General features: G+C 36.6%; 1 protein-coding gene across 1 annotated transcript in view; it reads left to right on the top strand.

Annotated features, from left to right (window-relative positions):
- LOC109406058 (heme transporter FLVCR2) overlaps positions 1-17143 on the top strand; it is a 236224-nt gene that overhangs the window by 82570 nt on the left and 136511 nt on the right. The window contains exons 2-4 of the mRNA XM_029870156.2: positions 2619-3714; positions 6570-6684; positions 7321-7423. Coding sequence (XP_029726016.1) covers positions 3576-3714; positions 6570-6684; positions 7321-7423 — 357 coding nt within the window. The 5' untranslated portion in view covers positions 2619-3575. The remainder of the gene's footprint in view (positions 1-2618; positions 3715-6569; positions 6685-7320; positions 7424-17143) is intronic.

Here is a 17143-nt window from a genome sequence, read left to right as displayed (position 1 = left end):
AAAATATTTATCAAAATTTCGGGTTTTTCTAAAAATTCTTCAAATTAACAAATCCAATGAGTTTTTAATATTTTTCATATATTATTTTTATACCCCCCCCCTCCCCCTCGACCAGCCAAAGGGTGGAGGGACAAAAAGTGAAATCAATATTTGTAACAGCCTTATTTGAATCACTAAGATTTATTATTTTCACTAAAATATTTAAAACGTCTACAACCAAATGAGCACGTCAAAAAAAAATTTGCATTGGTTGCACTTTTCTATAGGATATTTGAACATCCCTATAATGATATCTCTTCATTTATCTGAAACTTTGGGATTCGTACAAGAGATTCATAAAAACAGAAAATCGGTTGAGCCATCGCTGAGATATAGTCATTTGGAATTTTAGTTACAACTGATTTTCGATCACGGGGCCGCGAGTGTTAAATACATAACATGTTTTGTTAGATTCAATAACATCTTAATAACATTGAATCTTGCAGTGAGTTTGAAACTTGTTATTGTTGTGTTATAGTTCATCACATATTTATACGATTTCAATAGTAGAATATTATAGAAAAACTAGGTTTACAACAAAGAATATTATTATTGGAATGTTATTAAGTGGACGAATATCAACAACTTGATCATAACAAAATAAGATTTCCCAACAAAACATGTTATAAAAAAGAAATTCTTTGATAAGATAATAATAACAAATTATGATATAAAACCAGTCTGTATGATTTTGTTTTTAATTTTTTGATTTCATATTCATCTGTATGTATTGAACATCAAAATATGTGTCAAAACAACTTTGCATTTGAAAAACTGCAGATAAACTGCATTTTTGAAGTAGTTTTTGGTCACTCAAAATATCAATCATCTAAGGTACACCGGGGCAAGTTGAAACGGGTGGGGCAAGATGAAACAGCGGGTTAACATGATGTTATCCAATGATGGTGAACATTTTGAAAGCCATAACACATAGTTTTTGATTCAAACAATGTTTTGGCGAAAGAAAAATTTCCAAAATGAATTGAAATCTATTTTAAAACTTTGTGTTTCATCTTGCCCCACCCGTTTCAACTTGCCCCGGTGTACCTTAACCCTCTAATACCCAATCCCGCCTTTAGACGAGGTATAATTTGAGCATTTTTGTAATTTTTGTTTCGTGGAAACCCAATTTTTTTATATTTTTGGCTGATATTTAGGACTGTTCTGTATATCGCAAAATAATTTTTGGTGTATTTTAAAGCGTATTTACATTTTTTAAAAATCATTGAAAAATTGATGTTTTAGTCACCTTTTGGAAGCCATCGTTTATTTTGTATTGAATCGCTACAATTAACATATTTTAAATTTTTCCCAAATCATTCTATCCTTTAATAGTTTAATAGTTTAAGGGAATCGAATACACGTTAAAATTGTTTTCCTTAAAATTACACGGAAAATAAAATTGTTTGTGAAAAAATTTTAAAATAATAATATTTCAACAATTATCATGAAATCTCAAAATGTTTTCATCTAAAAAACCCCGTTCCCCAAATTGGCTTCCAGGAAAAATATAAAAGTGTGGGGATGTTCAAAAATAAAAATTAGAAAAATCAAAAACTGAAATTCACGAAATCGAGAATTAAAAAGAATCATCTTCCAAAACATGTTTAAATCGATTTTAGATGACGAAAAATGATATTTAGATCAAAATCAAAAATTTGGGTATTAGAGGGTTAAACGATATTTCGAACATTATTTATTCACCTAAAAGACTAGAAAAATAAATCGGTTCAAAAATTTTACAAATCGAATAAAAAATGACCGAGTCATAGCAGTTTTAAATTAGAGTTTCCATTGTTTAGGACAGTAGGAGTGTTAACCCTCTAATGCCCAACCCCACCTTTAGATGGGGTATAATTTTAGCATTTTTTTTTTTAATTTTTGCTTACCGGGGCAATCATCTCTTTATATTTTTGGCTTTTATTTAGGGTTCTACATTTCAAAATGATTGTTGGTGCCTTTTAAAGCATATTAATATTTTTTTATTCAATGATAAATTGATGTTTTGACCATCTTCCAGATGCCATTGTTTTTTTTTTGTATTTAATCTCAACAATAAACATGCTTCAATTTTTCCTCAATCATACTATTATAATAAAAGTACACGGAAAATAAAATTTTCTATGAAAAAAAAATCAAAAATAAAATTTTTGTAACAATAATCAAAAAGCATAAAATGTTTTCATTTTAAACGATCGGTATGCCAAATAGGCTTCCAGGAAAAATACAAAAGTGTAGGGAAGATCAAAAATAAAAATTAGAAAAATCAAAAACCAAAATTTACAAAATCCAGAATTAAAAAGAATCACCTTCCAAAACATGTTTAAATCGATTAAAGATGACGAACAATTATATTTTGATCAAAATAAAAAAAAAATATTATTAGAGAGTATAGGAGGGTTGAAGAAGCATATCACTCAATCAAGCTTTCATAGCTGAAGTCATACGAATTTTCCATTTCTAAATTTTCAAGTTCACCCTACTGTTATCAAATAATACCTTTCAACGCACAGAGCCTAACGAACGACCGTCTACAACTAGTAATAAATCTTTTCTCGTTTCCATCTCTGTTTTTTCAGCACACTGCAACTCGTTAAAACTTTGGATCGCAATACTACGTACCAACCAACTGGTGAAAGAAGACGCAAAGTCTAAACCACCGCCAGCCACCCTATCGCAATTCCACCACACAGGCTCCACCTTTGGCTCCACCAGTAACTGAAATCCTCCCACCACCACCCGTCACAGTGTGCTGCTGTAAATAGAGCTGCTTCCCCGGTTGCATACACCCAGGAAACTATAGCAAGCAACCAACCAACTGTCGTTCGTTTCGTCCTCAAACGATAGAACACAACGACTTGCCATCCTCGACAAAAGGGCGTATTATTTCTGGCGTCGCCTACTTCGTTACGATTCCGCAAAATTCCGTGGAAGCATGCTAAAATAGATCAACAATTTATAGCATTTTATTAATATTTAACGAGGCCAAAATTGAAACGCGAAAACGACAAATCGGATAGATATATATACAACTAGCTCCGGTGCAAGGCGAGAAAGCAGAATGCCAAGGGAAAACTAATTACCATTATGATGCATCAGCAATCGATTATGGGTCTATTTTCGACACAATAATCGGAACTGACAAATCGATATGCCCCTGAAACTGCTCGTATAATTCAATCGAAATCGGTGGACTACGAGTGAGAAATCATCGGCTGAGCTGGTTTTTTGCTAGACAAAGCATCCATTCTCCTGGATAGAATAGTAGTACAATAAAGAAAAATGACAATAATCATAGTACCTTATAGCGCATAGAAAATCTCTACTATCTACTCACTCTACCCAACACCACTCGAAACAGAAAAAGTCATTTAGAAAATAGAAAAAAGCAGACGCAACGAGTAACGGGGCTATCCATCAGGGGTAGTTTTCCACAGAAACGACAGCCAAAAAGCGAGAGCGAAAGACGGAAGTTTTTGACCTGACACTATATAGTTTAGCGGAAGCTCTCTATTGAACGACAGCGACACATCACAATGGATTTAAAGCACTCCAACGTACCGGAAGTGACGGTAGTGGCCGATGCATATATGCCCGGCAGCAAATCGTCCGATCTGATCAAACCACCCATCAATGGTTCCAGCGCAACGTTGGACAAACCAGCACTACCACCAGGTAAGTTGAGCGAACGAAAACGAAACGAAAACGAAACGAAAACGAAACGAAAACGAAACGAAAACGAAACGAAAACGAAACGAAAACGAAACGAAAACGAAACGAAAACGAAACGAAAACGAAACGAAAACGAAACGAAAACGAAACGAAAACGAAACGAAAACGAAACGAAAACGAAACGAAAACGAAACGAAAACGAAACGAAAACGAAACGAAAACGAAACGAAAACGAAACGAAAACGAAACGAAAACGAAACGAAAACGAAACGAAAACGAAACGAAAACGAAACGAAAACGAAACGAAAACGAAACGAAAACGAAACGAAAACGAAAACGAAACGAAAACGAAACGAAAACGAAACGAAAACGAAACGAAAACGAAACGAAAACGAAACGAAAACGAAACGAAAACGAAACGAAAACGAAACGAAAACGAAACGAAAACGAAACGAAAACGAAACGAAAACGAAACGAAAACGAAACGAAAACGAAACGAAAACGAAACGAAAACGAAACGAAAACGAAACGAAAACGAAACGAAAACGAAACGAAAACGAAACGAAAACGAAACGAAAACGAAACGAAAACGAAACGAAAACGAAACGAAAACGAAACGAAAACGAAACGAAAACGAGACGAAAACGAAACGAAAACGAAACGAAAACGAAACGAAAACGAAACGAAAACGAAACGAAACGAAAACGAAACGAAAACGAAACGAAAACGAAACGAAAACGAAACGAAAACGAAACGAAAACGAAACGAAAACGAAACGAAAACGAAACGAAAACGAAACGAAAACGAAACGAAAACGAAACGAAAACGAAACGAAACGAAAACGAAACGAAAACGAAACGAAAACGAAACGAAACGAAAACGAAACGAAAACGAAACGAAAACGAAACGAAAACGAAACGAAAACGAAACGAAAACGAAACGAAAACGAAACGAAAACGAAACGAAAACGAAACGAAAACGAAACGAAAACGAAACGAAAACGAAACGAAAACGAAACGAAACGAAAACGAAACGAAAACGAAACGAAAACGAAACGAAAACGAAACGAAAACGAAACGAAAACGAAACGAAAACGAAACGAAAACGAAACGAAAACGAAACGAAAACGAAACGAAAACGAAACGAAAACGAAACGAAAACGAAACGAAAACGAAACGAAAACGAAACGAAAACGAAACGAAAACGAAACGAAAACGAAACGAAAACGAAACGAAAACGAAACGAAAACGAAACGAAAACGAAACGAAAACGAAACGAAAACGAAACGAAAACGAAACGAAAACGAAACGAAAACGAAACGAAAACGAAACGAAAACGAAACGAAAACGAAACGAAAACGAAACGAAAACGAAACGAAAACGAAACGAAAACGAAACGAAAACGAAACGAAAACGAAACGAAAACGAAACGAAAACGAAACGAAAACGAAACGAAAACGAAACGAAAACGAAACGAAAACGAAACGAAAACGAAACGAAAACGAAACGAAAACGAAACGAAAACGAAACGAAAACGAAACGAAAACGAAACGAAAACGAAACGAAAACGAAACGAAAACGAAACGAAAACGAAACGAAAACGAAACGAAAACGAAACGAAAACGAAACGAAAACGAAACGAAAACGAAACGAAAACGAAACGAAAACGAAACGAAAACGAAACGAAAACGAAACGAAAACGAAACGAAAACGAAACGAAAACGAAACGAAAACGAAACGAAAACGAAACGAAAACGAAACGAAAACGAAACGAAAACGAAACGAAAACGAAACGAAAACGAAACGAAAACGAAAACGAAAACGAAAACGAAACGAAAACGAAACGAAAACGAAACGAAAACGAAACGAAAACGAAACGAAAACGAAACGAAAACGAAACGAAAACGAAACGAAAACGAAACGAAAACGAAACGAAAACGAAACGAAAACGAAACGAAAACGAAACGAAAACGAAACGAAAACGAAACGAAAACGAAACGAAAACGAAACGAAAACGAAACGAAAACGAAACGAAAACGAAACGAAAACGAAACGAAAACGAAACGAAAACGAAACGAAAACGAAACGAAAACGAAACGAAAACGAAACGAAAACGAAACGAAAACGAAACGAAAACGAAACGAAAACGAAACGAAAACGAAACGAAAACGAAACGAAAACGAAACGAAAACGAAACGAAAACGAAACGAAAACGAAACGAAAACGAAACGAAAACGAAACGAAAACGAAACGAAAACGAAACGAAAACGAAACGAAAACGAAACGAAAACGAAACGAAAACGAAACGAAAACGAAACGAAAACGAAACGAAAACGAAACGAAAACGAAACGAAAACGAAACGAAAACGAAACGAAAACGAAACGAAAACGAAACGAAAACGAAACGAAAACGAAACGAAAACGAAACGAAAACGAAACGAAAACGAAACGAAAACGAAACGAAAACGAAACGAAAACGAAACGAAAACGAAACGAAAACGAAACGAAAACGAAACGAAAACGAAACGAAAACGAAACGAAAACGAAACGAAAACGGAACGAAAACGAAACGAAAACGAAACGAAAACGAAACGAAAACGAAACGAAAACGAAACGAAAACGAAACGAATACGAAACGAAAACGAAAACGAAACGAAAACCTAATCTAGAAGAACTGTAATGAAATTATATTCACCATCTCTGAATTAGCTTAGCAATCAGAACTAATGTTCTTCGGCGAAACTCTGCTCTGACCTTTACCTCAATGCTTCCGTTTCATTTCCGGACATTCCATTCAAACCAAACCGATCCATTCATCGAACGGTGCGATGATGCTGGGAAACCACACTCCGCCAACAGGAGAGTTCAAGGTGTACAAGCGGCGATGGCTGGTGCTGGCAATATTCGTAATGTATTCCGCCTCGAATGCACTCCAGTGGATCCAGTACAGTATTATAGCAAACATAGTTCAAAGGTGAGTAGGCCACTGACTGGCCCACCGGTTGGATGGGAAGGTTGCTAGGATACACTTGAAAAGGACGACTAGATGATGAGGAGAGATGGCTGAGCACTATGAAGAGGTTATGTTTATGTATGAGCATGAACTGGCCTTGTGTGGTGTATAAATATAACCATGTGGTCAATATGCGCCGTCATGTTGTTCAATGGTCTCATGCTAATGGAAGAGGTTTACCCGGTGTTTCAGATTCCTAGTTGAGATTTTGAAAGCATCTGACCCTAATTGAAAATGCCATTCTCAGCCCGCCGACCCTATCAGGAGTAATAAATTCACTTACCTATTTGTCCTCAGTGAATTACTGCAAGTAACATCCTCCCCATCGTCGTTGGTAATCTATAAATAAACTCGTTAATTCTCATACATAACCTACTTACAAGATGCTTACATAATTCCCCTTTCCGTTACTGTTACATTTGCATATTCCTCCGGTGGGTGAAAATCGCATCGGTTCATCTGGTGGCTTCGTGAAATTTGCCGGGCCGGACCATCCCTGATGCCGTAATCGACTATGGTGACCGACCCATCGGGGCCATGACCCAACCCTGGCCGCAATCAACCCCTGGGGTTTCCTGTTCCGGATGGACGACGCAGATACTACAACATTACCAGCACATGGGTCGACTGGACGTCGATGATTTTCATGATCCTCTACATTCCGCTCATCTTTCCGGCCAGCTGGATCCTGGATAAACTGGTAATTTAGATTAGCTCTTTATGGTACACTCTAGCTAGCATAGCATCGCAGCATCAAGTGGCGCCAAACGCAATCGGCCACGATTGACCAACCATTATCAGTTATACGAGTGCGTTCGAATTCAATTTATAGCTAAAGCTGTTTCCACAATCGGATGCGATTGATGGTAACCGCAATTCGAGTGCTTTCATGACTAGCGGCAATACCGGTCAGATAATCACAGCAAGCCGGTCAACCCTTTCAGCACGAATGTTGCTTATGTGGCAAAGTGGGCAACAGTTCCAAATATTTTATGTTAAACTAGCTGAACCCGGCAAACTATGTCTTGCCTACTGCGTTTTTTGATGTTTCAAGTTCCTAGTCAAGCCCAAGTCCCCGTTCAAACTGTATGAAACCCCGATTTTCAAAAACTCTCAATTTCCCCATGTTTTTTGCCTCATAAACCTTCCTTGGGTGAAAACTAATGGAACAAAACTTAGACGACCCAAATCGGACCATCCGTTCGCTAGTTATGCGCGGTCCCACGTATGCCACTGCATTTTTATATATATAGATTATAAAAAAAAACCGTTAGACTATCCCCACCAGTGCGTAGTAAATCGGTGGTAGTAGAGGTGTTCAAATCGGTTTTATTTCTGATACCCACCCGTTATCGCACCGTGCATTCACATCATCGTTGGTGAAATATTACCTCATCTCCCACAGTGGGAAAAATCGACCCAAAAAAACAAATCTTTTAACGCGGCTAGATTCGGTACGTGAAGTTGACCATTTCTGACGTAAAAAATTACGAGAAATCGATTGGTGCTAAATTCATTCACCGCACGGCACGGGAAGTGGTCCACTTTGCCCCATTTTGCTCTTTTTTCACACAAAAATAGAATCAAAATGTACTTTCAATCAACTAACACGTCTGTAGATCATTGAAAATAACTGCAGGTGTAATTAGAGGTTAATAGAAATCATAAACATATATGAAAGACCTTTTTAAATGCCTATATTGCCCCATATGCCCCAACAACTGCTGGAAATTGTGAATTTTATATGATTATGAATGGATTTTTAATGTTACTGATTCAAATTTCTTTTTTTTTGCATAAACAAAAAGCGCTAGATCCGTTACCACCAGAATCATCTTCAGTAATTTGCCCCATTTTGCCCTATTATCATAGATAAATGAGATTTAAAATTTATTTATAAGAAACAGATACTGTAATGGAACGTTGAAATTAGTTTTAGTTGCAATTGGAAGCCAACAGCTATCATGCGAATAAATGAAAGATATTTTCCATCTTTTGCCCTAACTGCTGGATGATAACATTTTTTCTATTGTTTTGTAATGTCACTGGTTGCAATACATGAAGTTCTAGATTATTTATATATATATACAAATACGGTTTATCGATAAGGTTTAGAATCATTCACGGGAGGGTACAAATAGCTGTCCATTTTACCCCAATTTGCCCTGATTTATTGTCGCCTCATGAATGAATTGATTTCTCCCACGAATTGATGGATTTTTGTTACTGAAACCAATGTAATCGAAAGGACAGTTAAAACATATGACTTTGGTGGGGAATACTGCGTATAATAAGCATTAATCAAGATCTTAATTTGTGGCAAATATGCACACAACTGATTAAATTTGACATCTTAAATATATATAATTTGGTGCTTTGAGACACCCTATTTAATCAGTTTAGCACATATTTGACATATTTCATTTAATGCTTATTATGCCCTTAATTCCCCATAAAAAGCTGAAATTATATGAAAGTCATATATATGTCTTTTTGATAACAATGGTTTCAGTACCAATGCTAAAAAGGGAAATTTATTCATTACTTGCCAAAAAATCAGTGCAAATTGATTTATTCATTACATGACAAAAATTAGGGCAAATCGGGGTGAAATGGACAACTATTTATACCATTCCGAGAATAATTGTAGTATTAATCGATAAACCGCATTTGTATACATCAAAAATGATCCAGGGTTTCATGTTTTGCATCCAGCGACATTATAAAACCATACAAAATATGTTATCATTTAGCAGTTTTAGGGGCATGCAGGGTAAAATAGGGAAAATATCTTTCATATATGCGCATGATATCGGTTAGCTTCCAACTGCACCTAAAACTAATTTCAATGTTCCATAGCAGTATTTGTTTTTAATAAATACATTTTAAATCTATTTTTTTTTTCATAAAAAATAGGGCAAAATGGGGCAAATTGGACAACTCCCGAAGATGATTCTGGTGATGAAAGAGCTAGCGCTTTTTGTTTATGCCAAACAAATCAACTTCAAGTCAGTAACATTAAGAATTCGTTCATAATTAGGAAAAATTGTGAATATCCGACAGTTGTTGGGGCATATGGGGCAAAATAAACATTTAAAAGGATCTTTAATGTATTCTCATGATTCCTATTAACTTCCAGTTACACCTGCAGCTATTTTCAATTAGCTACAGTCGTGTTAGTTGTTTGAAAGTACATTTTGATTCTCTTTTTGTATGAAAAAAGCGCTAAATGGGGCAAAGTCATGGGCAAAATGGACCACTTCACGTCAGCGGCGTTAAAAGATCCGTTTTTTGGGTCGATTTTTCCCACTGTGCATCGGTGCACAGCGGGAAAAAACAGTACAAACCTACACTAAATTCTGTATCTCACGAACGCATCCAGTTTTTCTAACGAACAAAACGGTTTCAGGAGTAAAATTGTCTGGAGAATCCAATGGAAGTGTTTAAACAGATCATTATCCTGCTCATTTTGCCCTAATACCCCAATTTTCATTGACATTTATGTTAAACTAGCTCTAAAGCACTTTTGAAACATAAATGCGGTTTGCCTTGAGAAACTTATCTGAAGGATTATGATGTAGAGAATCGATTTGAAGTGATTGCAGTGACCGCATGAATGTATTTATGCTTATTTTACTCTAATTCCCCTCATATATTGAGTTTTGTATGAAATTAGCTCCTTACTCGCAAGAAAATTATGAGTGGTATGCTGAGAAGGCTTTCCTTAGTGCATGCAATTATGTAATTATGCTCATTTTACCCTAATTCGCCACATATATTGAGTTTTGCATAAAATTGGCTCCATAACTTGCAATGAAATCATGAGTAGTATGCTATGACGGATTTCTTTAGTGGATGATGATACAAGGAATAAATAAGAAGTGATTGCAGTGTCTGCGCAAATGTAGTTATGCTCATTTTACCCTAATTCTTTACATATGTTGAGTTTTGTATGACATTAGCACCATAACTTCCAAGGAAAAAAGATTGCAGTGACCGCGTGAATGTAATTATGCTCATTTTACCCTAATTCCCCACATATATTGAGTTTTGCATGAAATTAGCTACATAACTCACAAGAAATGGGTGGTATGTTGCGAAGTATTTCTTTAGTGGTTGATGATATATGGAATCGATTAGAAGTAACTGTAGTGTCCGTATGAATGTAATTTTGCTCATTTTACCCTTATACCCCACTCATATTGTGTTTTGTATGAAATTAACTCTTTAACTCACAAGAAATTTAAGGGTGGTATGTTAAGAAGTGCTTATTTGGTGGATGAAGATACAAGGAATAGATTGAAAATGATTGCAGTGACCGCGTGAATGCTATTATGCTCACTTTACCCTGATTCCCCACATATATTGCATTTTGCATGAAATTGGGCATATAACTCGCAAGAAACTTATGGGCGGTATGCTGTGAAGGAGTTCTTTAGTGAGTTATGATATAAGGAATCGATTAGAAATTGATGCAGTGACCGCGTGATTGCTGTTTTGGTTATTCTACCCTAATTACCCACATATATTGAGTTTCGTATGGTATAAGCTCTATAACCTTGTCTATAACTCATAAGAAACTAATGGATACCATACCATAATTACATTCACGCGGTCACTGTAATCACTTCTAATCGATTCCTTGTATCATAATCCACTAAACAAACAGTTCATAGCATACCACTCATAATTTTCTTGTGAGTTATGAAGCTAATTTCATACAAAACTCAATATTTGTGAAGAATCAGGGTTTAATGAGCATAATTACATTCACGTGGACACTGCAATCATTTTAAATCGCTCCCGTGTATCATAATCCACTAAAGGATTCCTTGCATACCACCCATAAATTCCTTGTGAATTATGGAGCAAAACTCAACGTATGTGGGGAATTAGGGTAAAATGAGCATAACTACATTCACGCGGACACTGTAATCACTTCTAATATATTCCTTGTATCATCATCCACTGAAGAAACCCTTCTTAGCAAACCACTCATAATTTCCCTGCGAGTTATGGAGCTAATTTGATGCAAAACTCAATATATGTGAGGAATTGGGGTAAAATGAGCATAATTACATTCGAGCAATCACTGCAATCACTTTGAATCGATGTCTTGTATCATCATCCACTAAAGAAACCCTTCTTAGCATACCACCCTTAAATTTCTTATGTGTTATAGAACTAATTTCATACAAAACTCAATATATGTAGGGAATTAGGGTAAAATGTGCATAATTACATTCACGCGGACACTGCAATCATTTTCAATCTATTTGTTGTATCATAATCCACTAAAGCAAGCCTTCTCAGCATTCCACTCATAGTTTCCTTGCGAGTTATGGAGCTAATTTGATACAAAACTCAATACATAAGGGGAATTCGGGTAAAATAAGCATAATAACATTAGCGCGGCCACTGCATTCACTTCTCATTGTTTCCTTGTATCATAATCCCCTAATGAAACTTTGCTTAGCATACCACTTTTAATTTTCTTGTGAGTTATGGAGCTAATTTTGTACAAAACTCAATATATATGGGGAATTAGGGCAAAACGAGCATAATTACATTCACGCGGTCACTGCAATCACTTCTTATCGATTCCTTGTAACATATTCCACTAAAAAGCCTTCTTAGCATACCACTCATAGTTTCCTTGCGAGTTACGAAACTAATTTCATACAAAACTCAATTTATGAGGGGAATTAGGGTAAAATAAGCATAAATACATTCATGCGGCCAGTGCAATCACTTCAAATGATTCTCTACATCTAAATCCTTCAGAAAAGTCCTTCAAGGCAAACCGCATTCATGTTTCATAAGTGATTTAGAGCTAGTTTAATATAAATCGACAATGATTTTTCATAAGGGCCTAACTGACTTGATCGATTCCTCTTCGTTGACTCTCTCTTTCGCTAATAACTTGATCAGAACAAACAAAATCATTATTATTTTTGTTTCTGTAGCAACATGTAGTCGTCTTCTTCGTATTTCAATCAAAAAATCTTTGGAAAACTCAATACACATTCTATGATAACACAAAGAGAGGATCGATGAAGAGAACTCGAAAATGTCAGTTAGGCATAAATGAAAAATCAGTGTCATTTAATGTCATTAAAAATTCTTTGTTCCTCATATTATCACATTGGATTGTACGAAAGTTATTAATTGTTAATATTTTAGTTCCTCAAGTGTTTCGTTCAAATTTTTAAATCCTTGGAGAAATTCCTAGAGTAAATCCTGAAGAAATTCTTTGCAGAATCTCTGATGGAATTCCTGTAGGGATCCTTAAAGAAATCCCCGAAGAAACGCCTGGAAGAATTCATGATAGAACTCCTTAAAGGAAATCCTAGACAAAACCTTGAATGAACTCATTGATGAATCCCAGGGTTGTTACAACAGCGCGGATTTCGCGAATTCCGCGGATTTCGCGATTATCGCGGATTTGGCGCGGATTTACCCATGGAATTTGGCCCTCGCGCGGATTTGGCGCGGAAATGATTTTTGCGTAATATTTGAATGATTATTTATCGACACTTGAAATTAAAAATTATGAAAAGTTAATATTTGTTTAGCCCTCCTAAGATGTTAGAATTTCCGCACCACAATAGGGTAGTGTACGTTCAGCGTGCCTGACTGGATCATACTGACCCCAACATCCTACTAGTGAAGAATTTGGAGCAAGTTTTCGTTTTGGTTTACGACAATCGTTTATGAATTTCATCAGCTCTTCAAAATATTTCTCTGAAGAAATTGTGCAATGATTCCTCCAATATTTCCATTGCGGGTATGATGTGCATCTTTATTCAACTTTCAAGTTCTCTCAAGTTCAAGTTTCTCAAAAAAAATCAAATTTGTTTCTAACAATTCCTTCGAATTTCGACTGTTGGTTATGTTGGGAGATATGGCCAAATGGCGTTCAGTCTTTGGAGGAATAACTAAAAAACGGATTGAAAGCTTAACGTTTCGGTCGGTATATTGTGCCTTCTTCCGGGAATTAACTATGCTCCGTTTTATCGTGAGTATGAGCCCACTGCATAGTCCACATTCGTCCCAGACGTAACGTATCATCCGTCGCCGGCGGCTGTGTTCCTTTGGATGTAATATCCGAAAGATATCCGTTCATCGGAAGCCGGAAGGGTAATAGTAATCTGCCCGAATTACTGGTACAATTTTGAAAGGCACCAGCTATAAATTTTGAAAAGAGATTCCTAGATAAATCCCTAGATTATTTCAAGAAAAAATCTCTTGAAGGGAATCCTAGAGGAAACTGCTAGTAAAAACTATGGCAAAAAAACTCTGGGGGAACTCTACAAGCATTCCTGGATATAATACAGCAGGAATTCTTGGAGAAACTCCTAAAAAATCCAGGAAAACCCTGTAGGAATTTCAAAAGACTCCAGCAAGTAAATCTTGAAAATTGTCAACATTGTCCTTCTAGGATTTTTCCAGTGATTACTCATTTTAAGGGACGTTTTCTCAGGTTTTGCCAGGTATTCTCCTTGGAAAATTTCTCAGTGAAGACATTACTCTACTACAGCATACCTCGATAGTACGTACACCACCGCTTCGTTTAGTGTACGTACTATCGAAACGTACGTACTATCGAAGCACAAATTTTTATTTCAAATTTCATTTTGAAATCAAAGAATGTTATTTCTAGAATGTCAGGATTGCCAAAAAATTACATGTGGTCTAAGGGTCCGTTTATTAATTACGTAATTTTGCATGTTTAGGATCCTATCTTTATTGGAAAAATCTTCTTGTGCTCTGGGGATGCTTCTTAGAGCCATCTCGTCTCTGGGAACTTATATTGATTTTATTTGAATTATGTTTTAGAGGCATCCAAACTGGTCTAGATATAATAAAATCGATCTATATCAGTTATATCTTGTTATAGAAACATTCTAGAAGTATTTTCTGTTGCAATTTTTATTGCCGTGATATTTTTAAAATCTTCTGAACTTTGTTCCTTCTAGGACACCTCCAAGAGTTTAATTTTTTTACGAGAAAGGAATCCTTGGGGTATCCCGGAGCTCTTGGAGGAATCCCGGAATTCTTAGAGGAATTCAAGGAAAAAATATTTGATGAATCTTAGAAAGAATTCCTGTAGGAATCTCGGAATGAATTTCTGCAGGAATCTTGGAATGAATTCAGGGAGAATTCCCGGAACGAATTTCCTGGAGGTATTCGGGAAGAAATCCTAGAAGTCCCGAAAGTATTAGAGAAGAAATTCTTGGTGAAGTTTTGGAAGGAATCTCTGGAGAAATCTCTGGAAGAGACCCTGGAATCTCATTAGGAATCGCAGGAGAAACTCCTGGAAGAAACCCCAAGAAAAAATTCCTGGAGAAATCTCGGAACCAATACTTAGAGGAATTTCGGAGCTGAAAGAAACTTGAAAGTTGAAGAAAACCCTAATGCAAGTGAGAATGCGAAATGTCTTTCCCAGAATCCCACAATGCCGGTTCACCCAGAAACAATTGAATTGGTACAGCCTATAGGATAATGCAAGTCGCGGTTGCTAAAGAATTTTTTTCTAAGTTTTTGATGTTTTGTGACCTTTTAGTTTACGTTCGGACTTCAAGAAGTCCTCGGAATCCTCCAGGAATTTCATCCGAGATTCTCCGAATAGTTTCTATTAGGATGTCTCTGGATTTATTTTTTTGGGCTTCCCGATGGTATTCCTGGAAATTCTAGCAACTTCACCCAGAATTTCTCTGGCAGTTCTTTCGGAAATTGTATCAGGAATTCTTACCGAGATTCCTTCAAAAACTCCTCGCAACAATCCGTAAGAATTTATTCCTGGAATTTCATACGAGATTCTTCCTGGGAATTCTTCACGAATTCCTTCTGAAACCCTTTCAGAAATCCTACAAGATCCCTGACAGTATTCAGTATTTCTCTAAAAGCTTCTCCGAGATCCCTCCTGGAACTTCTTCCGGTTTTTTTTTCGGGGGCTACTTCTGATTCAAGTATTCCTTCTGAGATTCCTACAATAATTTCACCAGGTAATCTTTCTGGGATTTTTCCAGGATTTTTTCGGAAATTCCTTCCGGGATTCCTCCGGGAATTTCTTCTGGGTGACTGTCATGAATTACTTTTCAGGAACTTCTTCCGGGATTCCTCTTATAGCGTCTTCTAGGAGTTCTTTCAGAAAGTGATTCCGGGATTTCTTCGAGAATTTTTTCCAGGAATCATCTAGGGACTCTTCTTTGGTTTCTACCAAAAGCTCCATCAGGAATTCCTGCTGACCCTTCTGGAATTCTTTCAGATGTTTGTAATGGAAATCCTCCAGGAGTTCAAAATGATTTTTTGGAGTTTTTTGTTTTTGGAATTCCTTATGTAGTTTCTGTAGGATTTTCTTGATTAAACATAGGAAAAGGCAACTTAGTTATAACTCCCTCCTAGATGACTTCTAGAATAAGTTTGTGGAGAAGCCACGGAAGAAATACCTGAAAGAGTTTCAGGAAAAATTACTAAGGTAATTCTAGAAGGAGTAATGCTGAAGGAATCTTGAAATTAATTTCAACAGAAATCCAGGAATCTCGGGCAACTTCCTGGAACAATCCTGGCAAGAGCTTTTGACGGAACCCCAGACGGAAGGAATCTCAGAAAAAAAAACTCCTGGGAAAACCTCAGAGGGAACTTCTGAAGGAATCCTAAATAAACTTCCGGAAGAATTTCATTAAGAGCTAGTGGAATCTCCCAGAAAAAAGCTCTGGAACAAATTTGTGGACAAACCACGAGGGGAGTCCCGGATGGAACTCTTGTGAAATCCCAGAAGGAACTCCATGAGGTGAGCCACCAAGCCACCATCAAGTTATAAAACAGCACACGCACGCATACCCCCCATTTTGATTCATGTTTTGGAGAGTAATCTTCGCCGAGAAGTTTAGTATTTTTAATACCACACAAAATAGAACCATCATGTGCCTTTTTATTTTATTACAACATTCTATTGGTATAAAGAAAGCGTTTAGTTATTTAATAACTGTGCACGTGCTTATAGACCACTAAGCTGAGAAGCCGTCCTCTCCAGTTGGGATGTAACGCCAGAATGGTGAAGCCAGATATTATGACTGGCAGAAAATATCTCTGTAAAGCGAAGAATACTGCAATCATTACATCAAACGTATTCGTTCATGCCTTTCATTTCGCTACATTTTAAAACTGCTTAATGCATAGGTTCCCAAACTTTTTAGGTGCGCGACCCCCTTCTGCCAGTTGACGTGCTTTTGGCAACCCACCATAGAAATTCCCTCATTTGTTATCTGTTACAGTAAAATATTCAACTGACCCTCGCGACTCTCTGGATAAAGGCCAACGCACCCCCTGGGGCGACCTACAGTTTGGGAAACCATGGTTTACTGCAAATCCGTGTTAAAGGAGTCTGCATAACACAAATTCATAGTATTGGAGT

This window comes from Aedes albopictus, chromosome 2, assembly GCF_035046485.1.
Source record: "Aedes albopictus strain Foshan chromosome 2, AalbF5, whole genome shotgun sequence".
NCBI lineage: Eukaryota > Metazoa > Arthropoda > Insecta > Diptera > Culicidae > Aedes > Aedes albopictus.
This window is presented reverse-complemented; position numbering and strand designations above follow the sequence as displayed.